This window comes from Polistes dominula, unplaced genomic scaffold (assembly GCF_049000335.1).
Source record: "Polistes dominula isolate Pdom_NZ unplaced genomic scaffold, Pdom_raw_medaka contig_19, whole genome shotgun sequence".
Lineage (NCBI taxonomy): Eukaryota > Metazoa > Arthropoda > Insecta > Hymenoptera > Vespidae > Polistes > Polistes dominula.
Window position 1 is genome coordinate 107630 of NW_028301058.1, and position 23359 is coordinate 130988.

The window sequence follows — 23359 nt, forward strand, 5'->3', positions numbered from 1 at the left end:
CTTGCGTGCGTGCGCCGTGCGTCCGTGCGTGTGTAGATAAAATACGAAATCATTTTTACCGACAGATGTGGGTAACAGTTTCAGCGCACTCTAGCGACGATAAGGTAGGAAACAGATATTACCATCAGATATTACCATGAAAAATTGTTTTTACCGACAGATGACACAGTTTCCTACCTTACCATCATTGGATATTACCATATGAAGAAACAAATTGAAAAATATTATTAAATTGCAAAATGTTACGAATCGAAATTGAAATTAAATCTAATGAGAAATACATATGAAATAACTATAATACTTGCATAACAAAATAATATTACATGATGGAAAGTAATGTTACTAGCATGCAACACAATATCGATTAATATAAAAATGACGTAAAACTAATATTTTCTTTTTGTTTTTATACGTCTACTAACAAAGTAACTGTAATTTTTCAAAAAGATTAAAAAAGATGTTTTTTTTTTTCGTTTGTTCATTTAGATGAACAAGAGACACTCAGGATTTAAAGTGACGATTCACGTGTAATGATGATAATGATGTCACATCTATACAAAGACTGAATTGTTTAGATTGTTACACATTGTACGCTGTTATTTTCATCACCAATGTATGTGACAGTAAGATATAAAATAAACAAAAGATGCAAAATTTAAGAAAAATTCCGAATCGATATTATTTAATATCACATAAAATAATAAACTTCTCGTCGAAACATGACATTCTATGTAAACATGGAATTAATAATATTTTTAACCTTAAATATATTCATGCCAATGGGAATATTATTAAATTGAGAAGATTATCCGTTTTAAAAGAATATCATGTAAGTGTCGCTATTAATTAATGAAATATTAATAAAACATTATAATAATGAAATATTACTTTAACCTTTAGGTATTAAATAAAACAAATACAAAATGTCGCATCGTACAATCATCATTTTTAAATAATCAATGTAACTTGTTAAGATTTGAAAGCTCTAGAAATTTTAGTACAAGTTCTAAACGTAATGAAAAAAAAGATGATAATGATGATAAATCGCCAAAAAATAATGGGTCAGATCCTGTAAAGCATATAGTAGTTACTTTAATCAAATTTGTCATCTTGATAGTATTTATCATTATTTCTGTCAATTTTATACTGGTTCCTACGCCAGAGGTAAGCATTCACCAGAAGAGTAAGCAGCACATCTACTAAACGTATAATTCATAGAAAATGAATGATTATTTGTTTATTTTCATAAATATGTGTAAATAGGCCACAAATCATATTTCCTGGCACGAATTTGTACATGAAATGTTAGAGAAAGGAGAAGTGGAAGAAATTGTAGTGGATCCGATAAGTAAACTAGTAAGAATACAACTTTATCCAGGAGCAATTATTAAAGGACAAAAAGTACCCTTTCGTATATATACTATGTATATTCCAGAGATTGAAAAGATAGAAGAAAAATTAAGGAAAGAAGAACAAAAGCTAGGTATAAGAAAAGGTAAGTAATTAAGTACAAATGAATGATTCATTTATATATTAATTGCTTGAATTTACTCAACTTTAAATTTTATTAATATTCTCACATATTCTCTTTTAAGATAATGAAATATCAGTGATTTATAATAGAAGTTCCGAACCAATGTTACAATTATTGAGACTCCTTAGTATTGCTCTCCTTGCGTATACACTTTTCAGTAGAGTCTCAGTTTTACCCAGCATTAAGCCATTTTTAAGTAAATTGAAAAGTGCAAAATTTACATTGGTCGAACCATCAATGAAACATGGCAAAGGTGTACGCTTTGAGGATGTTGCAGGATTAAAGGAAGCTAAAATAGAAGTTATGGAATTTGTAGATTATTTAAAACAACCTAAACGATATCAAGTTCTCGGAGCTAAAGTACCTAAAGGTCAATAATATTTCTATGTAATATAACAATGTATTGTATTGTATATGTAAGTATAAGCAGCAATTGAAATTATTTGTATTTTTGTGTGCAGGTGCTTTATTATTGGGACCACCAGGCTGTGGTAAAACATTATTAGCGAAAGCAGTAGCAACAGAGGCAAATGTACCATTTTTATCTATGAATGGATCTGAATTTATTGAAGTACTTGGTGGATTAGGTGCTGCACGTGTCAGAGATTTATTCCAAGAAGGAAAGAAAAGGTATAAAAGGTAAACTTATACAACATTACATATACAATATTGTATTGTATATTTTTACAGAGCACCCAGTATTATATACATTGATGAAATTGATGCCATTGGTAAACAGCGTTCAGAATCTTCAGACAATTTTAGTGGCGATGAATCCGAACGTACTCTGAATCAGCTTTTAGTAGAGATGGATGGAATGACATCAACAGAGAATGTCATTGTTCTAGCTTCCACCAATAGGGCTGAAATTCTAGATAAAGCATTACTTAGACCTGGTAGATTTGATAGGCATATTTTAATAGATTTACCAACAATTGAAGAAAGAAAACAAATCTTTGAATATCATTTAAAAAAAATTGTCGTGCAACTAGATACGGATAAATATTCGCAGTATTTATCATTTCTAACACCTGGCTTTACCGGTATGTAATGTATACATATTATACTCGAATATTTAAGGAAGCATTAATGATTATATCATTTACTTACTAAACGTACACATAAAATAAACTAACAGGTGCTGATATTGCAAATGTATGTAATGAAGCTGCGTTATATGCTGCTAGAAACAACAAAAAAATTGTCGAAGGTTCAGATCTTATGTATGCAATAGATAAGACGATAGGTGGTATAGAGAAAAAAAGTAATACAATAGCACCATCCATGAAACGTGTTGTTGCTTATCATGAAGCTGGGCATGCGTTAATTGGGTGGCTATTAAAATATACTAGTGCTCTACTTAAAGTATCTATTGTACCTAGAACTAATCATAAGTTAGGTTTTGCACAGTACACCGAAAGTGAATACAAACTTAAAAGTAAAGAAGAACTCTATGAATCGATGTGCATGATATTAGGTGGTCGTGCAGCAGAAAATGTAGTTTTTAATCAAATAACAACTGGAGCCCAAGATGATTTAGAAAAAGTAACAAAACTTGCGTATCTTCAAGTACAAAAGTTTGGGATGTGTCCTGCTTTAGGACTACTATCTTTTGACGAAAATTATACTAGTCAAGTATGTATATATATCTCTATTATATTTATATATTTTAAAATAATTTATTTTCTTATCTAAACTATATATTTCTATAGTATATATTCTTATTGTTTACAGGAAACTAAGAAACCATACAGTAAACAATTAGGAAATCTAATGGATGCTGAAGCGCGAAAATTAATAACAAAAGCATATGAAGGAGCACAAAAAATATTAACTGATAATAGAGATAAACTAGAAAAAGTATGATTCTCATAAATCTCACTTCTTATTAATGTTAAATTATGACATGTAATGAAAAAATGTATTTTCTAATTGTTTAGATAGCTGAAAATTTGTTAGAAAAGGAAACATTAACTTATGATGACATAGAAAAGTTGATTGGTCCACCACCATATGGTAAAAAAGGGCTTATTGATATAGACGAGTTAATCAAATCCAATCCAAACATTGAATCACAAACTGCAAATCCAGCAACAACATGATGAATTAAACATTAATTAAGCACATTAAACGTTATTAATATTCATATATATATATATATAATAATTAAAATAAAGAAAAAAATTATAATAAAATTGATAAATTATTAATGCTGTTTTTCATTATGTCATCATCTACTCTAAGGAACAAAGTCAACATTTTTACCAGTATCTTATAATTTTCATTATAAAGTAAAAAGAATAATTATATTTCTATAAATGATTACATTTTTGTAATTATTATCAGTTTGTTAATCATCTTCACATACATAAATTTGAACCTACATCTCGTACAATTTAAAAAACTGAAAATAAAACAATTTATTACATACAAAATTTGTCATCGCATATTCATCTGTTTTCAATTGATAAAAAATATAAATACAAGTTGATTTTGTACAATAATACATGTACAATCGCTATATATTATTTGAGTAATTAAAATATACTCCATCATATATATATATAAAATTAAAATCGCATTATCTTGTACTTCTAAACAAACAACAAAAACACGTACAAATGCGTATACAAAATGACTAATTTTTCAATTATTTCTGTTCAATCACTAATCGTTAAAAATCTTTAAATAATAATATTATTTTTCAAATATATTAAAAATTTGTCTCAATAACAGATATATAAGATATATATCTGTATATTGCGTTATAATCTATTCAACATTTCATATTTTCAATATTACAATTAGGGTATCTTTCTTGAAACAAAAGTGCAATTATACATTCGCGAATGAAATGAAATAGACTCAATGAAAATATGTTATTCATTCATATTAACCCGTTTGCATCTGTAAATTGCATTCTGCAATTTGCAAACATATTTTTATATGTCACTTATTATCAAGCACTGGATATAAAAATTGAAAGCTGTTAATGCAATAATAACATAGTCCATTCGCTGGAAGGAAAATAGTTAAAAATAAAACCAGTGAATGGACTAGTAAAATCTATTTAGAGCTCAGAAGCAAATGGGTCAAAGTATTTTATAAATGCAAGGAAGAACGATAACGAGATATACTATGATAATATTTTCTGCCTTTCTTCATATATAAACAATATATTCGAATCAGGGTACCAGTGACAGTAAAGCGTCTATACAATTGGCGCTGTAAATACTAGGAACAATTACTTATCGTTGGCTCGAAGTTGTTAACCGATAAGGACAATTTTGATTTGTGCTTCATATTAGTCCTCAAGTATATTTTCTTCGAGAATCTATCTCACATTTAAACATATACGTATGTTATATTTCTTATTATTCCTTTATAATCAAGTCTTTAAAAGTGGAGTTAAGTTTTCTCTCTGACTGTGTTCCATTCCAATAAATATTTCCGCAATGTTCACAGATATAAAATAATTGTATACTCCTCGGTGTTTGGAATGGAACTTTATTAAATTGTACTGGGATATTATATACGGTTGTACACGTTTCCATATTTATAGTATTTCTACTAAGAATCCATCTGCGTTCACGATTTTGTTTCCTATATTTATCATTACTACTACTAACTTTATCGATTTTGTTAGTATCATGATGTATTTGTTTTTTATTTCCAGGCAAAACTCCATCAAATTTAACACAATGATTATTTTGTTGCTTAATTATTTTCATATAACTGAAAATATTCAAATAATTTAGTTATTAGTCGAAATTTTTACATACATTTTCGAATAAATGATAAACGCGTTTACTTTGATTAACTTTTATACAAACCTTTCAACAAGTTTTTCAAACGAGGCTCTCGGAACTTCAACAAATTCATCACTATTGCAAATTAGACATCGACTGAATATATCCCTTTGTGTAACAATGACAGAAAAATGGTTTAACACTTCACGCAATTGCTCATTAGGTTTGGTTGAAATAACTTTATAACAATACGTTAATGGTAAATATTGCTTACGCTACAAAATAATAATGAAACTTAAAATATATTGTAAATTAGAGAAAAATAGTTGAATCATTTATAAAAGATCTTACCCTTTGTGTTAATAAAATTCTATTATCTTCCACTGCTAATTTAGCAGTTCGTTCTCCCCCCTTATCAAACAAATATAAACAATCGCATCCACACATACGTAATTTAGTTGCTAAACCGCCCAACATTGTATCACATACAACACGCCATTTATGTGCTGCTATAGGATGATTTTGTGGATTTACGATGGATTGATTTGGTAGTGGTGGTGGTGGTGGTGGTGTTGGTGGTGTATATACCAGAGATTGATCTTGTGAATATACAAGAGATAGTTGTTTTTCTTTACTTTCTTGCAGATTGAAATTTTTACGTATTGGAACACGATAATACTTTCGTTGAACTTTTTTCGATTGTTTTAAATTACCCTCATTTTGAGAATTTTCTTTTTTGCTAGGGAGAGGAGCTGATTCCAGTTTTAACTATAAAAACAATATAAACATATAATTCAAAAATCCTTTTAGATAATACTTGAAATAGTTTTATTTTAATACACATACTTTATTTGGAGATTTTTTAGGACATTTTGTAGGAGATTTTTTGCTATTTGTATTTGGAATGTGCTGTAACTCTGTACAAATATCATGAAATGGTATGTCTTCTATTATGCATTTATTCGCCAAAGTTTCATAGATTTCCAAGAGACAATATGCATCCAATGCTGTCATTAAATAAATATTTCATGTTTTCATATAAAAATAATATAGAAGACAAATGAGTAAAATTCAAATTCAAATTACTAACCGGCATATTTTATTTGACTTTCCCTTAGTGGCCGTTGCTCCCAGTTGGAAAATTGATCTGATTTATCCAACTTTGCCCCAAGACATATTTCTACTAACTTACTTAAACTTTCATTCGTAAAATTTGTATCACCTTTATGAGGAAATTCGAACTTGTATTTACTTACAAGCTTTCTCCACAAAAATAATATATCTATATAGCCTTGTCCATTAAGTTTACTTGAAATAGCTGGTAGACAACTGCGTATCATTAATATATCGTTAGCTATTCCAAAACCTACAATAAAAAAAAATACACACATTATATTGGACAGTTTATACAAGATGTCCTATTGTCCTAATTGTACAATAATTGTCAGTCAGTCAGTCAGTCAGGAGGAGGTAATTATACATTCTTATGATTATTAGCATTCTTACCTAGTTTTAAGATATGTTTATTTTCGAATAACAATAAATTGAATTCTGTCCACAATTGATCAAGTTCGCTTCCTATACTAATAACATCTATTATATATGCATTTGTCTTGGTTGCTATTTGTATTAGAGCTAATTGGGTCTTTTTAATACCTAAGAAAATATTCCTTTAAAAAATAGTTTACAATTGAAATGTTTGTATATTTCTACAAACAGAAAGTTCATTTATATACCAAAAGTTGGTTTCCACTCAGAATCAATACCAACAATATTAATTCCACTTAAACCATTATTAAGAAATTCTTCAAACTTTCTTGGATTATCTATAAGTTTAATTGCATCTCTAGGTAATTTTAAAGTATGATACTGAGCTGAACTGTCCTCGCAATTTTCCTCTTTGCTAGTAGAAGCACCCGCATTTATATCTACAAATGAAGAATACTTGTTGTGTATGTTGTAATAGATCCAAAAGTGTAAAACACTCTTATGTTTAGTCTCTACTTTTTAAATTGCACACTGAAATCTAATATTATAATTTTAATTTTACCATCAGGATGATTATCTGCGTGTAAACAAATGTCCCATGACCATTTAACTTTAGGAATATTAAACGTTTTAGCCCAGTAGAAACTTTCTTTAGTCTCACCTAACCAGGATAATAATTTGACACACTCTAATTGCAACTCTTTGTCATTTCCTACTGCTTCCTTTATCATTTCTCTCCAACTTTCAGTATCTAAATATTAATCAAATAACGAATTTCAAAGTATTCAACATTGTGTCAAAAATATTGACAAGTTAATAAAATAAAATATAATTGAAAAATAAACTTACTTAAGCTTTTATCATCAAACCGTTTATGAATGAGAAATTGTAATGCACCTTTATTCTGTCTTCGATTTAAGTTTGGACACAATTCTGGTGGAATATTATAGAGCTTAACAAAACGCGATATTAATTTTGTTAGTGGTCGCATTTGTATTGTTTCAACTTTGAAGTCAGGTATATCATTTTCTCTGTAATTAATGATACATTGAATACCAAATAATATGTAAGAAGTTTTAGCATTCATATTTTTCTCTATGTGAAAAAGAATGAAATGTCTCTCCGCTGACATCAAATAGACAGATATGCTATTATTGATATAAAAATGATATAAACTTACTGAATATATTGATCTAATTTATTACCCATATCTTTTCCTAGAGCGACTAAATTATCCAAGTACGATATCAATATTTTCTGTATATTTGGATATTCAAATAAAAAATCTTCTACAATAACTAACTTATTTTGTAAAATAAGAGGCAGTAATAGTACTTCCGGATCATCATAACATGACTGTAACTTTAACATAGTTATATATTGTGCCGCTTCTTTATACTTTTTTTTATCGATCATACTCTAAAATGATGGATGTGATGATACATTTTATATATAAATCATTATATCAAAATCTAGAAATTGGATGTGTAAAATTTCATTTGCATACCTGAATCATTTCTAAAAACAATTCTTTATGTTCAATAAATTCATATATATTTGAGACCATTTTAACAAATTGTATATTTTTATGAAGATTGAGTAATTTAAAAGCTGCTATTTTCATATCAGGAACCAAACATTCCTTATAGTTATCCTTTTGAAGTACTAACCATTTTGAAAATTCTTCTATAACTACGATATAATAGATGCATCAACCTTCTTTTAAGATAAAGATACCACACACAAGTAGTAGTATATTTAAAAATATATACTTCATTCTTCTTATTAGTAAGATATAAACATACACATATTAATATACATATATATATGTATAATGTGTGGACAAACCTGTAAAGGAAAGAGTCGATCCTGCTTTTGCTTGTTTAAAATCTGGTATATTTACTAAAATCCTCAATGTACTCAAATAAGGATTTGGAGCGGTATCAAAATAATCAAATAATATTTTGTTAATTGCTGTAGATTTTTTCCCTAAAAATGTCGCATTTTTCAATGAGAAACAAAATTGCTAAGGAACATTAAAATTAATTATACTTACATAATTTCCACATATGATACAAAGTTTTAAGCCAGATTTTTGTAGCTTCATCTATAGTTTTGAAGAATAAATCTTCATCGGAATTTTCTTGACAAGATGCCATGTGATGGGTTGATTCATTTGTGATGCTTACCATCGCTTGCGCCATGATTCTTGTACTGTAATATTGCCTCGTGACATACGTTACAAATTTTTATTTGGTACTTTTAACCTTAGTCATCAAAATGTTGATTAACAGAATACAATTATCTTATTTTAAAGCGTTACTTTTGATTACCACTATTTGAAAAAAAAAGCCTTTATCATGACCCTAATTTATCTTTTCCTTGTTAAATACGTTCAAAAATTGCATAAATCATAAGCTGTTATAGATACTCCATTTATATTGTAATTGGTTTACAGGAAGCGTTAGTCTGTAGTAACTAGGAACGTAAATGACTAGGGACTTTAGCTTTAAGAAAGTTAGGTTATGTGATTTTCTTTTACAAAGAATACTATATTTTTCTTACTAAAAATTGTTCACTCGTCAATTCACTGACTCATCAATGTGTCAAATGTCATCCGTTATTTGAAGATAACTGTCAATTACACTATATACATATTATTGTACTGTTTGATTATTATATTATTCACTTGATCTTGATGTTTGTTAATCTTGAATGTTTTTTCAAATGTATAACATATTTTGATCTCTTTTAAAAAAGTGCAGCGCGGTTTGTCACAATAAAAAAACCGGAAATAGCTGCAACTGCAACTTCCTCTGCTAAGAATAGCATTGAGAACGATGACTTTGAACTCTTTAGTGACAATTTCAGGATAATTTTCATTGTTTAACAAGCGATAAAATGAATGTCAAAGATCGTCAGAAAATTGATTTTTACTGCGATATTGCAGTACGTACAATTAATATAATGAATTTGTGGCCCAAGTTAATAGAAAATAAAATTTTTAACATCGACGATGTCAACATATCCACATGGAAAGTAAGTAACATTGATCAATTAGTCAATCAAAAATAGTTACTTTATCTATTCTTTTAAACTATTAAACAAAATATTGTTTGTGTTTGTTTGTTGGTTTGTTTGTTATGTTTATTAATTATTTATAGAAAAATTTTGACAAAGAAGAAACTGTTAAAAACATTTGGTTAACAATTAAAACTAGAGGACCTTCTGCATTCCAAAATCTACTTCTGAGTTTAAGACAAAGTAATCATGAAGAACTGGCAGATCAGTTAGATGAACACACAAAAAATAGCTTTGAATTCAATAACGACAATTATTTTTCTGAGATATTATCTACTGAGAAGCATTTATGGATAAATGTGAAAAAAAGTGATAAATTTGCAAATAGTCCATATGATCTTATTAAATGTTATCAAATGACAAGTAATCCTCGTGGATTAGTTTTAATTATTACAAATATTGATTACAAATCTGATCTAGAAAAACCTAGGACGTCAGCGATACACGATCAAATAAATCTTTTCCATTTGTTTCATCAAATGGGATTTTCTATTGAAAAGCATTGCGATTTGACAGGACAGGTGTAGTAATAAATTATTAATTATAAATGATAATTTATATCATTTGTATGAATTGTACTAATTAAATATAATCTAATTTAAAATCTTTTTTAGGAAATTAAAGATTGCGTTAAATCATTTTCAAAACGTGAAGAATTACAATATGTTGATTCGTGTTTTATAATTGTCAGTAGTCATGGCAGTGGTCCTGGCAGAAAGGGCGAAGAATATTGTACAGAAATAAAAGGTGTAGATGATGATTACATGGATCATATGTCACATGAACATACAAAAGTTTTTTGTTCAGACATTATAGAATGTTTCACATCCACAGCTTGTCCTTACTTGGCAGGAAAACCAAAAGTATTTATTTTTCAATTATGTCGGTATGTATGTTTAATAATATTTTATTTTATTTTTTTTTCCCCTATATATTATGTTACCAAAAGGATTATTTTTTAGAGGTACCAAAACACAAACCACAACAATAAGGAAGACAATGCCTAAACGGGTAACTGATTCATCTCAATATTATGTACCTAAAAACAATTCTGACTCAAGTTCTAAAAACGAAGGAACTAGGAATTATTCTGACATGTTAATTGCATATGCTACACTACCAGGACATGTTGCCTTTCGTAATGCTGTAACTGGTAGTTGGTTTATACTAATATTTTGTGAAGTATTTATGAATCATGCTTGTGAACATCATATATGTGACTTATTCAAAATAGTAAGTGTATCTCTTTAGTAAATCATTTTCGAACATAAGTGTATATTATCATTCAAATATAAATAACCAGAAATTTATCATGTTAATTTATAGGTAGATTCACGACTGAGAAAAGTGACATCAACTGAAAATTATTGTCAAACAGTATCGGTTGAATGCAAAGGTTTTTATAAACATTGTTACATCAATCCTGGAATTTTTGAAGAGAAAGAAGAAAAATAACATAAGTGCACAGTAATATACCAGGATTTAATTATCCCAGGTTTGTAAATATAAAATCAGAAATTTGTCCATAAATGGAATTGTATATTTCAAATAAAATATTTGTTTATCATTTTCACACGTACATCAAACATATATTTTCTATACAAAAATTTCAGTTTTATATTTACATACCTGATCACCAGTTTTACCATTGCTGTTAATGAAGGCGATGACCAAGTTTTATAACTAGTAAAGTTTAAAATATCTTTCTTTTAGACTATACATTAATCTTAATTTAAAGCAATTCTTAAAATTAATGTGTCTTTTGATTTTGTTCTTCATAGATCGGCGACATTTATGCTGTCATAAGAGATTAAATTATCTTCTGGTAACAAGATGTACAGTGAATAAGGAAAAGAGAGGTATCACCGAGTAATTTACAAAATACCTTATGGTTTCTCCATGCAGGGAATAATAGAAAATAATATTTTTGCTTTGAAAGAGCAAATTTTGGAAGAAATAGAAATGTGTCAAATGTTTCCGAGATATTTCAGCCTGAATCATGTTATAGAATTTGTAATTTAAAAAGTAGTAGTAGTAAAGTAGATATATTCATTGCAATGAAAGTAGTAATAGCAATTACTTCGAGCATTTATTATAATAGTATAATATATATATATAAATCTTTTTTTTTATTATAGATAATAACTTAGATTTTTGATAAACTAACTTATGCATTTATATTTTGATATTAAGTTGTAAAACATAAGAAAAGTTACCTGTACAGTATAATGTTTCCTATAAGAAGCATATATATATATATATTTTATACGGATTTGTAAAAGAAAAAGATAAATAAAAAAAAAAAAATACTTTATATCTATGAACAATTTAATCGTAAGCTTTTATCTATATAATGTTATGCTTCATTCGGTGATTAAACTTAATTGGCATGTTCTTATGCATGACAAATTTTCAATTATAATTTTAATAAAGAAACTTTGTTACGAGCAATTTATACGTTTTAACTAGCGCAAATAAAATCAACCAAACAAATTGATATATCAGTAGTTAGGAATAGAATGAAATGACATGCTTGTTAAAGCATTAAATTTGGATGCAATACGGTTCGACACAAAATACAATTTCAAAAATGTAGTCACGACTTGAAATTCAAACAAGTTTCTTGTGACGATCAATTTACGAGTGCTAGTTATAAAAACAAAATATTCCAATATGTGGAATTTGTTCTTTTCTATTATCTTTGTTCCTTTGATTTTGTTAATTATTTCCCTATCAAATAATGTCAAATCATTTCCAATGAATGACTCTCAAAATATAAAATCAAATACAACGGTTCAAACTACTATTAATTATAGACGTGAGTAGTATAAGAAATATAGTATAGATATATTGATGTTTATAGCAACTGTAGAACTATATTTAAAAATATCATTTGACTTTTATTCAAGTTGATACTTGGTCACAATATGATAATCCTGAGGAAGGTACGCATCAAGAGGGTGATATTAAAATATCAAATACTCGAAAAACATTTACAGCATTTAAAGATAAATTGTGGCCAAATGGAATTGTGTACTACACTGTAGATGAACTTATTGGTAAATTACTTTTGCATAAAGCTATTATTATTTCTTTATAATCTATAATATTAATAAAATAATGTTTTATTTATTAATATTGGTTGTTCTGTAACTAATAGTACAAGCGATTAGGAGATGATTCTACATGAAAGGTAATGAACGTAAATCAAAAATGTAGAATAGATAGATTTTGTCAGAAATTGAATCAAATATACGCTGCTTACTTGATAAACTTTTAAACTTATTTCTCTTGAAAATAAACAAAACCTTATAAGAACAAATTTTATTCTACATTTTTGACTGAATTTGTCATTTAAAATTATTCCCTGCTTGCTTTTACTACCAATTACAGGACATACCGTATAAAAATAATTTGATAAATATTTGTATTTTACTACAGAAAATAATCCGCAAGCATTTTATATTCTACAAGAAGCAATGATGATAATAATGGACAGAACGTGTATTAAATTTCAACGAATTTATCCAAATGCAAATGGGGAATATTCAGTTGAAAGTTGGGTTAATATTATAGGAAACAGGAGAGGATGTTATTCTGATTTAGGACGTAATCCAATTAGTGGGTCAAGCTTTCTAAACTTAAATATATATACATGTTTTAATATAATAGGTCATGCCCTTCATGAAATATTGCATACGTTAGGCGTTTATCATGAACATATGAGACCAGATCGTGATGAATACATATATATTTTATGGGAAAACATTAGAGAAGGTAATTATAATAACAATAATTCTAACACTGATTTAGACATTGTAAATAATATAAAAATTGTCGAAATTTGAACAATCAAATGAGTATATATTATTCATTTTCTATTCTCAGGAACTCAATTTAATTTTAAACTGTTAGATGCTAATACAGTTAATTATTATGGGTTGCCATATGATTATAGTAGTATAATGCATTATTCAATGACAGCGTTTTCTAAAGATAGGTCCTTAGCAACAATAGTACCCAAGGTATGCACATTTATATTTTTCACTTTACTATTTCTTTCTTTCGTATTGGTATTTATAATTTTCATACAGATACCAAATGTAGAAATTGGTCAAAGATTAGGATTATCTTATTATGATATCAAAAAAATATTAATAACATATGAATGCAGTCTAATGTATTACGATAAGAATGACAAATTGTATCAGGAGGAAAATAATGGAACTGAATTCAGTTCGTCAAAACTAATTAATAATACAACTGAAGAACTACGTACAACAACAGATAATACTATAAGTTCTAATAAAAAAGTAGGAATATTTATAAATTCTACATCAACTAGTGAACATGAATCATTAAATAAAACCGATAATGTAAATTCGACTATCAAACAATCACAATCGAAATATCACTTAAATAGTACTGAATATTATTCTATTAATCCAAATTTTGCTATTGTAAATTATCCAATTTATAATATTTACTATTTTGAATAATTTCAATTGGAATGAGTTCTAATATAATATCCTAAGTATTTTTTGTTGAGGAATTTATTTCGAATTATTATAAATAAATTATATGGCATACATTATTATAAATACTTATCAATTTTTTGTGTAATGTGAATCCTTTTTTGTAAAATCACTGTATTTTGAATGGTCCTCTTCATGCGATGATCTATCATGATTTCGAGATTTATGTTTTTTCCTTATGTGTTTATCTTTTGATTTATGTTTATGCTTTTTATGAGACTTATAGTCTCTAGAATGAGATCTGTGCCTATGTTCACGTCGTTTATCTTTTTTTGTTTCCTTCGAATCTGATAAATGTTTTTTATATTCCTTATATTTAATAGGTTCAGAATCATTTTTATCTATTGTATTTTCTTGTCGCCGATTATATTTTGTATTTGTATGGTGATTTCCATTTTTTTCACTTAGAGAGAAGTGAGTGGATGCGGATGGTTTTTCATAATGGTTACTTGCAATTAATTTCTGTTTCTCTGAATATGTACTTGAGTTTTGTTCAGAAGAGTATGATGTTTTTGTTATATCAGTAGCATCCTTTTGTTCCAAAATATATTCTGTATATATTTCCATCTGCTGATTAATAACTTCTCTAATAATTTCTATATGGGATTTTTTATTAGTGTGCACACCTCTGTGTTTAGCTCTACGCCTTTTTAGATTACGTTCTAATATAAGCATTTCCAAATAGGACATTTCTTTATTATTTTTATCTTGTAGCTTTCTAAATAGATGATACATAAGGTTTTAGTATTATTTATATAATTAATGTATGTATATAAGTGTTTTTATTTTTAAAACTTACGGTCTATTTATATCAGCAATATCATGACCGATATCAGGTTTAACAGTATGAGCGATCACATATTCGTACAGTGCCTTCCTTTCATCGCTAGTAAAATCTGAGATGAGTCTATCTGATGTACGTGGAATTAAACGCTGATCGGAACCTAGTGCGTGTCAAGAAATTCCATTTTTCATAACAGACAAATTAGATATATATAGATATATATATATATAATAGTGATCAATGAAGAAGTATAACAATGCTATTTTATAAGAGATCAAAAAATAAAAGTAACCCTTTGCACTCTGAGTATTTTCTTTGCGCTTGTCAGTTATACAAAACAAGAATAAGAAGTTCAGAGTATGTGGACAAAATTGATCAAACGGTATATACGGTCATAACGGTATCATCTGAATTTTATTATGATTATAAAAGCATAGTATTTTTATACCGATGCTTGGAATTAAATTAGAATGCAATCTTTTAGTTGTTATACTATTAATGTTGGTAATTTAAGCGCAAAGGGTTAAATTACAATGATAGTGGAAAGTATAATCTATTATCGATATATGTACATTAAGCAAAGGATATGAAAAAGGATATATATCGAGTCCGTGCCAAGTATAACATTCATAATCTTCTGGAAAAGATCAAACAATTTAAAATATAAAAAGATATTAATCTTTGTTTACATAATCTAAGACCAACCTGTTTTCATCTCTGGATTTTGTTCTTTTGCTTGTCGCAAGACTTCATCTTGTAATTCTTCATCTAGAAAACAATATATTTCAAACCGTTACTATATAATTATACTTAGATTTATTCTTAACTAATATTGAATGTACAAAATGCTGTTACACTAACCAAATTGGAGACTCGAAGAAGTATTTGGTGGTAAGGCTGATTCTGGAAATGGGATATCTAATTTTTGATAACCTTCTGCTTTCCATTGACAGGCAGATAAATGTGTTTCAAGACATGCTTCTGTAATTCGATGTGACGGATCGTAGGGACATGTTACAAAATTTGTATTCTAGAGAAAATAAAATGCATTACTTGTTTTTATATCACTTTTGAAATGAATAAGAAATGAATTTTATTCAATAATATGTATAGTATATATGATAATTTTATGTACATCACTAGATATGCTTTCAACTGTCCATCCTAAAGTAGAAGTTATGTTAACAATTTCTTGGTTAATATTTTTCGTGAAATCATTTAATTCTAACAATTGTTTTTTTCTCTCGTCCAACCTGATCACCGACATTATAAATTATATAAAAATGCTAACACAATAGAAAAGTACTATTCAAACAGATTAACCTAACCTAACTCTACTTGAATTTCATAATAGTTCAACAGAGCAGTGATGCCAGGAAGTGAGATTTTTCCCCACACATGCGCACTACTTAATCCTCAGTAATGTATATACTTCACTCAAATATAGAAAAATTGCATTAGATAATACAAGTAAAATCAAATATATGAGTTTTGGACTTCGAGTTCAACATTATTTCCCATACTTAAAACATATTAATCAGTATGTCTTCAGTATGTAATGCATTTATACATTAATTTGAAAAAGTTGTCATTTAAAAAAATAGAAATTAGAAAAAAATGTGGAAGGATTGTTGTTAAGTCCCACGATGATCACCTGTAACAAAAAGAAAACTATATTAATCATACAATCAAGTGATAAAGTAGTACTAGCCTAACATATAAATCGTCCAATTCGTAGATGCACTTTTCAATTAAATTCTCTATTTATTTTTATCAAATATCTATTTATTGTTGCAATGAAATTAAATTTAAAAGCGTGATTTTACATCTAGACAAAATATAAAACAAAAGAAAGAAAAAGTACAAATATTAAGTTACTAAAGAAAATAATGTCTATTAATTATTATGTCTAATACTTTTAAACTGCAGAATAAAGAAAAGAAAAATTACAAATTTATTAAAATACGATTACAGTAAAAAATATTAAAGACAAAAAAAAGAATTAGCTAAACAAATATGCATCTTTTTGACGATTAGACACGAACTTGGTGTCTCAGGGAGATGGAATGGTCCATCATCTCCAATTACAACTAGAAATTAATGACGAGCAAAAAAGAAATACAATAGAATATAAAATATGACTAAAGAGCCATTCTCTAAAGGTTCGAACTTGATGTTGAACCTTTGAAAATAACTCAATAGCCTGTAGTTGCCCTCTTGAGCCACAATTAAGTGGGGGCCTCTTCGGCATTAAGCCTCTTCTTTCTTCATGCGATGAAAACTGCATTTGGACATTTCCTACGTGCGAACAAGATAAGATATTTCATACTAATTTTGCAAATGAACTCGTATTTTGTTATGATTTTAATTCTCAATTATATTACAAAATTAATTTAAATTTCGCGTTTACTTTTCTAGCTCGTGGACCATCAATGAATTTAGAGTTCATTGACCATACACGAGCACATTTAAACGAATGTCCAAGCAGATAATAATTTCCCTCGATGACCTAATAACACTTCGCACTTTTAACGTCGAGTAATCAAATCGAATTGAAATAAATAGTGTGCATTAATAAATGTAATGCATTTTCTTGCAATACCTTTATTTCATTAATATGTTATATTTAATTATATCAAATATTTTCAGCTGTAAGACGAAATCGCGATAGTGCGTAGTGCTAATCCTGAAATACTTAAAACTAAGTATCAAATGCATCAAAGAATTTGCGAATTTGATTCGACTCTATCTCGTTCGAGACAAAATCGAAGTAGATGCAAATACCTTTTCAAATGGTTGCAAATACCTTTGAATCATGATACATAATACAGATCACAGAATAGTCACAAAATAAATTAACAAATCAAGCATAATAGAATGAGATGATCAAATTTTGTAACAATTCTGTATAAACCAGGAGGCGGAATTTCCACTCCGGAGTGGAAGCAAGAAATCTAATGCCTTTCCTGGATCCTACCTACTTAAAATTAAAGTTTTCACATTCATTCAGAGAAGTATGCTACCTGCCTGCCTATTACCCATATTTTTACCCGTTTCAAGAAAAATCATACATACCCACCCACTCACTCCACGGTTCTCACACATACCACCAGGGTGCAAAAGCCTAAACTAGAGAGCATGCCCCGGGGCACCTCCGACACCCTAGTTCAACCACGTTTTCTAAACTTATATGCTAATGGGTATACGTACGTTTTGCTGAAATCGACTGCCAAGGCTAATGATTATTGCATAAAAAACTAAAGCAAAAATACAAGTATACACTAGTATATATGTATGCATACTAGTAATATACAAGTATATCAAAGTTTCCACAAATAAATGCAGTAACTCTACTATGCAAACGAGATTATCAAAAAAATGAGAAATATTTAATATAAATATAAGAATGAAGATAGATATGTAGAAGTAATGCTTTAAGTATTTATTGATGTATTAAATGAATAAAAAATAACACGAAACGATGTACAATACACACTACCTAATACGCACACACAGGTGTAAAGTACATCGTGCAATCACTAGCACAATAACAGCCGCCAATAGGGGAAAAAACTAAAACTAAACCCACGCTAACTGTTTCTCACCCATACGTGTAACACCTGGGCACACGAATAAATGAGAACGCAGAAAGTATGGGGGGGAGAAACGGGGGATTAGTATATTAGAAGCTGAAAATCCTGATCTAAAAAATATGGTTAACACATATATAAATATCACAAAAGATTTTAATAAAAATTCATCTAAACGGGCTAAGGACTCTACAAGTCATTTGGTGAATAATGACTTAAACAAGCGAATGAAAAAAAAAGTTACCCCATATGAAACAATGATAGTTTCGAGGTAAGGATGTATTAAAAGACTCTACGGTGATGATGGATATTTTTTGCAAACCTCGGACGATTCTTTCACTAAATGGCTGTTCTAATGAAAGAACTGGGCTTTGAGCCACCACTTAATTGCCAGAATCTATCCGTTCGCGAATTTGGTTTGTCTTCTTGCTCATTTATTAACAATATCCAAGTATATATTATTTATTTAATATCAATAGATTATTCTCGATTAGATAAACTATGTACGAAGCTATGCATGTAAGACATTTATTACATACTTTTCTGGACGAAAACGAGTAAATTAATGCTCGATTTCATCACTATTGACCACGAACAAAAAATGTAATAAACAATAGAGTGCATTTAATAATTGCATTATTAATTAAATGAATTTAACCGATGATGAGACAAGAAAACCTATCCTGAACTAATAATAATACATACAATAGAATATACAATTTTCATGAGTATCTCCTAAAAAAGGAATTACTCATGTGCTCGTCAACAATTTATTTAAATAATTACAAACAGTAACTCGTGCCGATTTGGACCTTTCATCCTCGGCATGATTGAGCACTGGAGGGACTTTAAATAAAAACTCATGGTTTAAGAAGTTCTGCGATGGCTCCAAAACACTCCTACTTCGCAGCAAGTATTGCAGTCTGACGATAGAAAACGATACTTGATTTTCCATTGAAGAAGATCCATCGAAGATCCACCAAAAATCCATCGAAAAATTCATCCAACATCTTTGAAAGGAAGAGAATCCATGGTTATATCTGTAAAATAAAATAGAACAAAACTATAAGTTATCTGGAATATTATTCAAAATCCTATAAAATAAAATCGAATAAAATGTAAATAAAAATGAATACTTACAATGCATTCCAATGAGATGCAGCTCTATTGCATCATGGTGATGCATCTCGCGTGAATCTAATAACCCGGTATAAACGAAAATAAGAAACTATAGATGAGTTTCTTATCACGAAACCGAAATTTTATTATACGACGAACAACACTGACTCTAATTCGCGTTTGATTTTAATTTATTACTCGCCCGATCACTGATTCTACAATTAATTTAAAGACTGCTTTGCACACAGTCAATTGAAAAAAAACAATTTTGAATCTTCATTGATGCACTGATTTTAATACGCGAACAGTCTGTACGACTGTTTTTAAATAAAAATACAACTTTACTCGAACAAACTCTAATACAATAACTGCATTGGTCGCAGCTAATTTAATATATATCATTCTCAAAAATAGTTCGCGAATCGCGACGGAATTAAAAATTAACGAACGAGCGTGATTCTAATCCGTGATTTTAATTATATTTAAACGATAAAACACTCTCGTACATTGCTTCGCGCACGATTGCAATCTGAAACAGAAATAAAAAACAATAATATTAATATCATTACTATTACAGAAAACCATTAAAACTTTTGAGGAATTATTTAATACAAAAATATACTCACATTGATGAATGCACGATGAATGCACGATGGGTCTTCTACCCTTAGGATGACGATGATCACATGTTTAAACTGAATAAAAGAAACTTGCGAGTTTCTTAACCGAGCAAACGAAACTTTAACATGCGACGACCAACACTGAATCTACTCTTGTCGACTTTTTTATATTTTATTTTAACACGATGCAACACACGAGAACCTCATTGCCTACGCGCTCGATTGCAATGATTTTCTGAAACAAAAAAAGAAAAAGAACAATTAATATCATTGTCGTAATAAAAACCCATTGAAATTATCATAGAAATGTTTGATAGTAAAATATACTTACTTTTAGTCTTCGTTGATGACTGCAGGATGGGTATCCTACCCTTAGGATGACGATGTGTAAAATAAAATTAAATAAAAAGTCTGAAAAGCTGAAACATACTAAAGACTATATTACAATATTTCCTGTAAATCATTTCTGAAGGCAGGGCACACATTAAAACCAATGAATATTTTTGATAGAATGGTATTCAAGTTATTAAATATTTGTGAAATTGATCAAAGTATGTAATGTTAGTATAAATATTAATTAAAAATCTTTAAAGTTGTCTAAATAAAACAGTAATTATATCAGCAAACTCAATAAAGAGTAATATAAAAAATAAACCAGTTTTTAAACCATTCTATGCAATGAAAAACTTTTTAAACTATTAAAATCAAAACGATAACGTTAGAAATAAAATTATTAAATAATTGAATACGCCAAATTTTCGTTGATGTTGTCTCGTTGAAGGATAGACGACGAAAGAGATACGTTACTACGAGTAACCTTCGTAGAGGAAACCTTGGGAGTGTCGAACGTTCGGCTATTATACGTATGTTATCGGCTGTTTACGTTTTGTCGTCGGAAATTCGACGAAGAAAATTCCTCGAGAAATTCCTGGAAATAAAAATACACATTTATAATAACCTATATGTCGAGTGTATTGTTTTCTTATTCTTCCTCTCTCTCTCTCTATCTCTCTCTCACTCCTTCTCTCTCACTCTTTCTGTAGTATTTCTATATGCTTATATGCTTATATTTAAAAGAAATAATGCTCACCTCGCCATATATGGAGAAGATAAAAAAAGTTGCCACAAGGTTAAAAGATTAGTGAATTCGTGTTATAACTCTTCCCATGTTAAGAAAGCTAAAAGAAAGTAAAATATGAAAACACATATAAAAATTATGCATGTAGTATGCATTTGATATATAACATTCGTTATATATCATTTAATATATAACAGGAAGGTGTACATTAAAATATTAATTGAAACAATTACCTGAAATTAACGGGATAACAAAATCCGCTGCAACAAGTATATAGATGACTGATTAAAAAGTTCGAAAGATTCGCCATATTGATGCGCATAAAACAGGCGCATAAGACTGGCGCGAAAATACTGCATGCGCGAAAATGATGCGCAGTAGATTTTCTTTCCACCTATAATAAAAACAAATTTCGAATGATTAAAAATACGATATAGAAGCATAAAAATTGTCAAAATATACTCAAAAAATCAAAATTGATCCTTATATCCTTTATATATTATAATAGAAAGGTGTAAACCTTACAAAATATCTATTAATTACCTGATCTTAACGGGACGATGACACTCCGATGTGTTCTCCACGAAAGACGCCATGAAACTGAAGAATTCGAACGAAAGCTTGGCCGTGATTGGCTAATTCATTTTTTTGATCATGAAAAGGGTCATCACGGCTTCTTACACGGACAGAATCTGACCTTCCTCATGACCACGCTGGTCAAACTACATATGATAATTTATTTATTAAATAAATTAAAAATCATTTCTATTTTTCTAATAAATGTACACAATACTTAAAAATATTCTAAAAATAATGAATAGAATAAAGACAATGTAGACATTAAGAGATCTTTGTCGTTTTGCACAAAAGAACATAATCGTATAGAAGAGAATTGTCGATAGAAAAATGTCTAATATGAAATGTAGCATATGAAAGAATAAATTCCCAAAATCTGTATCGATAAAGAATCCTCACAATTGAAATACTTTCAGAGATGCATAATTGTTTTAAAAATATTCATAATAACGTTTATACACGATTCACACACGAAGATTATTCCACATGCTTTTCTATGCTATAAGATACTACATTCTCTTTATCTTATTCATTATTTTTAGAATAATTATGAATAATGTGTACATTTTATTTGTAATCGAAAAAAGAAACACAAATTTATAACATATCAAAATTGTTTTCTATTTAATATATGTTAAATTGTGAGATAGTAGAAACCGGCTTTAAAAAATAAAATATGCATTATAACAAAAATAATTTTATCCTGAAATTAAATAAAATAAATATTACAATAAAAGATTTCTTGTTTTATCGGTGTAATGCCTGTAACATTATAAAAGTTATTAAAAAACATTATAAGGTAATTAGTTTCTGGAGATGAAATGGATAGAAGGAGCCAAGGAAAGGAATAAAAATATGTTCATTGGAAAATTACAGAAACTAATTACAATTATAATGTTTATGGTAAGCAGTCTTTGGCTGGATTTTATTTGCAATGGAATGTAAAACATATCAAAATATGTTAAACATTACATGGAAAGTAAAATACCATTGCCCAGGTCTAACCACGAGGAGGTAACCGCTTCTGAAGACCCAAGAGGGATGTGCATCCTAAAGATGCTCACATCCGAATATAATTCAAAGGAATGAATCTAACTCTTAGGCCCCACCATAAGAGTACCATTCAAAAAATCGTTAAAATTATTATCGAAAATACCAGAGAAAAATTTCAATATTAAAAAATACAAAATGAAAGACAAGGAGAG

The 23359-nt window shown here is 28.6% G+C and overlaps 4 protein-coding genes and 1 long non-coding RNA gene across 9 annotated transcripts; 2 read left to right on the top strand and 3 right to left on the bottom strand.

Moving 5' to 3' along the window:
* Positions 1–403: 403 nt before the first annotated feature.
* Spg7 (SPG7 matrix AAA peptidase subunit, paraplegin) lies at positions 404–3744 on the top strand. Its single transcript, XM_015333776.2, has 9 exons — positions 404–829; positions 901–1164; positions 1264–1495; positions 1596–1904; positions 1996–2164; positions 2225–2577; positions 2673–3169; positions 3269–3394; positions 3475–3744. Exons 1-9 carry the CDS (start codon positions 647–649, stop codon positions 3634–3636), a joined length of 2295 nt encoding a protein of 764 aa, XP_015189262.2. The 5' UTR covers positions 404–646; the 3' UTR covers positions 3637–3744.
* Positions 3745–3941: 197 nt separating this feature from the next.
* Positions 3942–9170, bottom strand: Nbr (exonuclease mut-7 homolog). The gene is made up of 13 exons (XM_015333800.2): positions 8828–9170; positions 8620–8760; positions 8279–8463; positions 7952–8190; positions 7621–7802; positions 7334–7522; positions 7020–7211; positions 6790–6939; positions 6374–6649; positions 6130–6290; positions 5635–6051; positions 5368–5558; positions 3942–5269 (listed from the first exon to the last, which is right to left on the bottom strand). Exons 1-13 carry the CDS (start codon positions 8973–8975, stop codon positions 4909–4911), a joined length of 2832 nt encoding a protein of 943 aa, XP_015189286.2. The 5' UTR covers positions 8976–9170; the 3' UTR covers positions 3942–4908.
* A 204-nt stretch (positions 9171–9374) lies between these two features.
* On the top strand, positions 9375–14351 carry LOC107073241 (astacin-like metalloprotease toxin 1). 5 transcript variants are annotated; one of them, XR_001476705.2, is made up of 7 exons: positions 9375–9810; positions 9936–10373; positions 10467–10738; positions 10815–11085; positions 11179–11347; positions 11466–11538; positions 11634–12303. XR_001476705.2 is itself a non-coding variant. In XM_015333801.2 (6 exons), exons 1-5 carry the CDS (start codon positions 9673–9675, stop codon positions 11305–11307), a joined length of 1248 nt encoding a protein of 415 aa, XP_015189287.1. In that variant the 5' UTR covers positions 9375–9672; the 3' UTR covers positions 11308–11347; positions 11466–12303. The 5 variants fall into 5 exon arrangements, 4 of the variants coding, with proteins under 4 accessions (XP_015189287.1, XP_089032042.1, XP_089032044.1 ...); XM_015333801.2 differs by having other exon boundaries at positions 11466–12303; XM_089175916.1 differs by lacking the exon at positions 11466–11538.
* Positions 14352–14387: 36 nt separating this feature from the next.
* On the bottom strand, positions 14388–16563 carry LOC107073242 (U11/U12 small nuclear ribonucleoprotein 48 kDa protein). Its single transcript, XM_015333802.2, has 5 exons — positions 16307–16563; positions 16033–16201; positions 15877–15939; positions 15187–15331; positions 14388–15105 (listed from the first exon to the last, which is right to left on the bottom strand). The coding sequence occupies exons 1-5, from the start codon at positions 16436–16438 to the stop codon at positions 14460–14462; spliced, it is 1155 nt and encodes a 384-aa protein (XP_015189288.2). The 5' UTR covers positions 16439–16563; the 3' UTR covers positions 14388–14459.
* A 4702-nt stretch (positions 16564–21265) lies between these two features.
* On the bottom strand, positions 21266–22792 carry LOC149031461 (uncharacterized). Its single transcript, XR_016177709.1, has 4 exons — positions 22122–22792; positions 21812–21972; positions 21591–21678; positions 21266–21428 (listed from the first exon to the last, which is right to left on the bottom strand). It is a non-coding gene; the product is annotated as an uncharacterized LOC149031461 (long non-coding RNA).
* Positions 22793–23359: the final 567 nt, after the last annotated feature.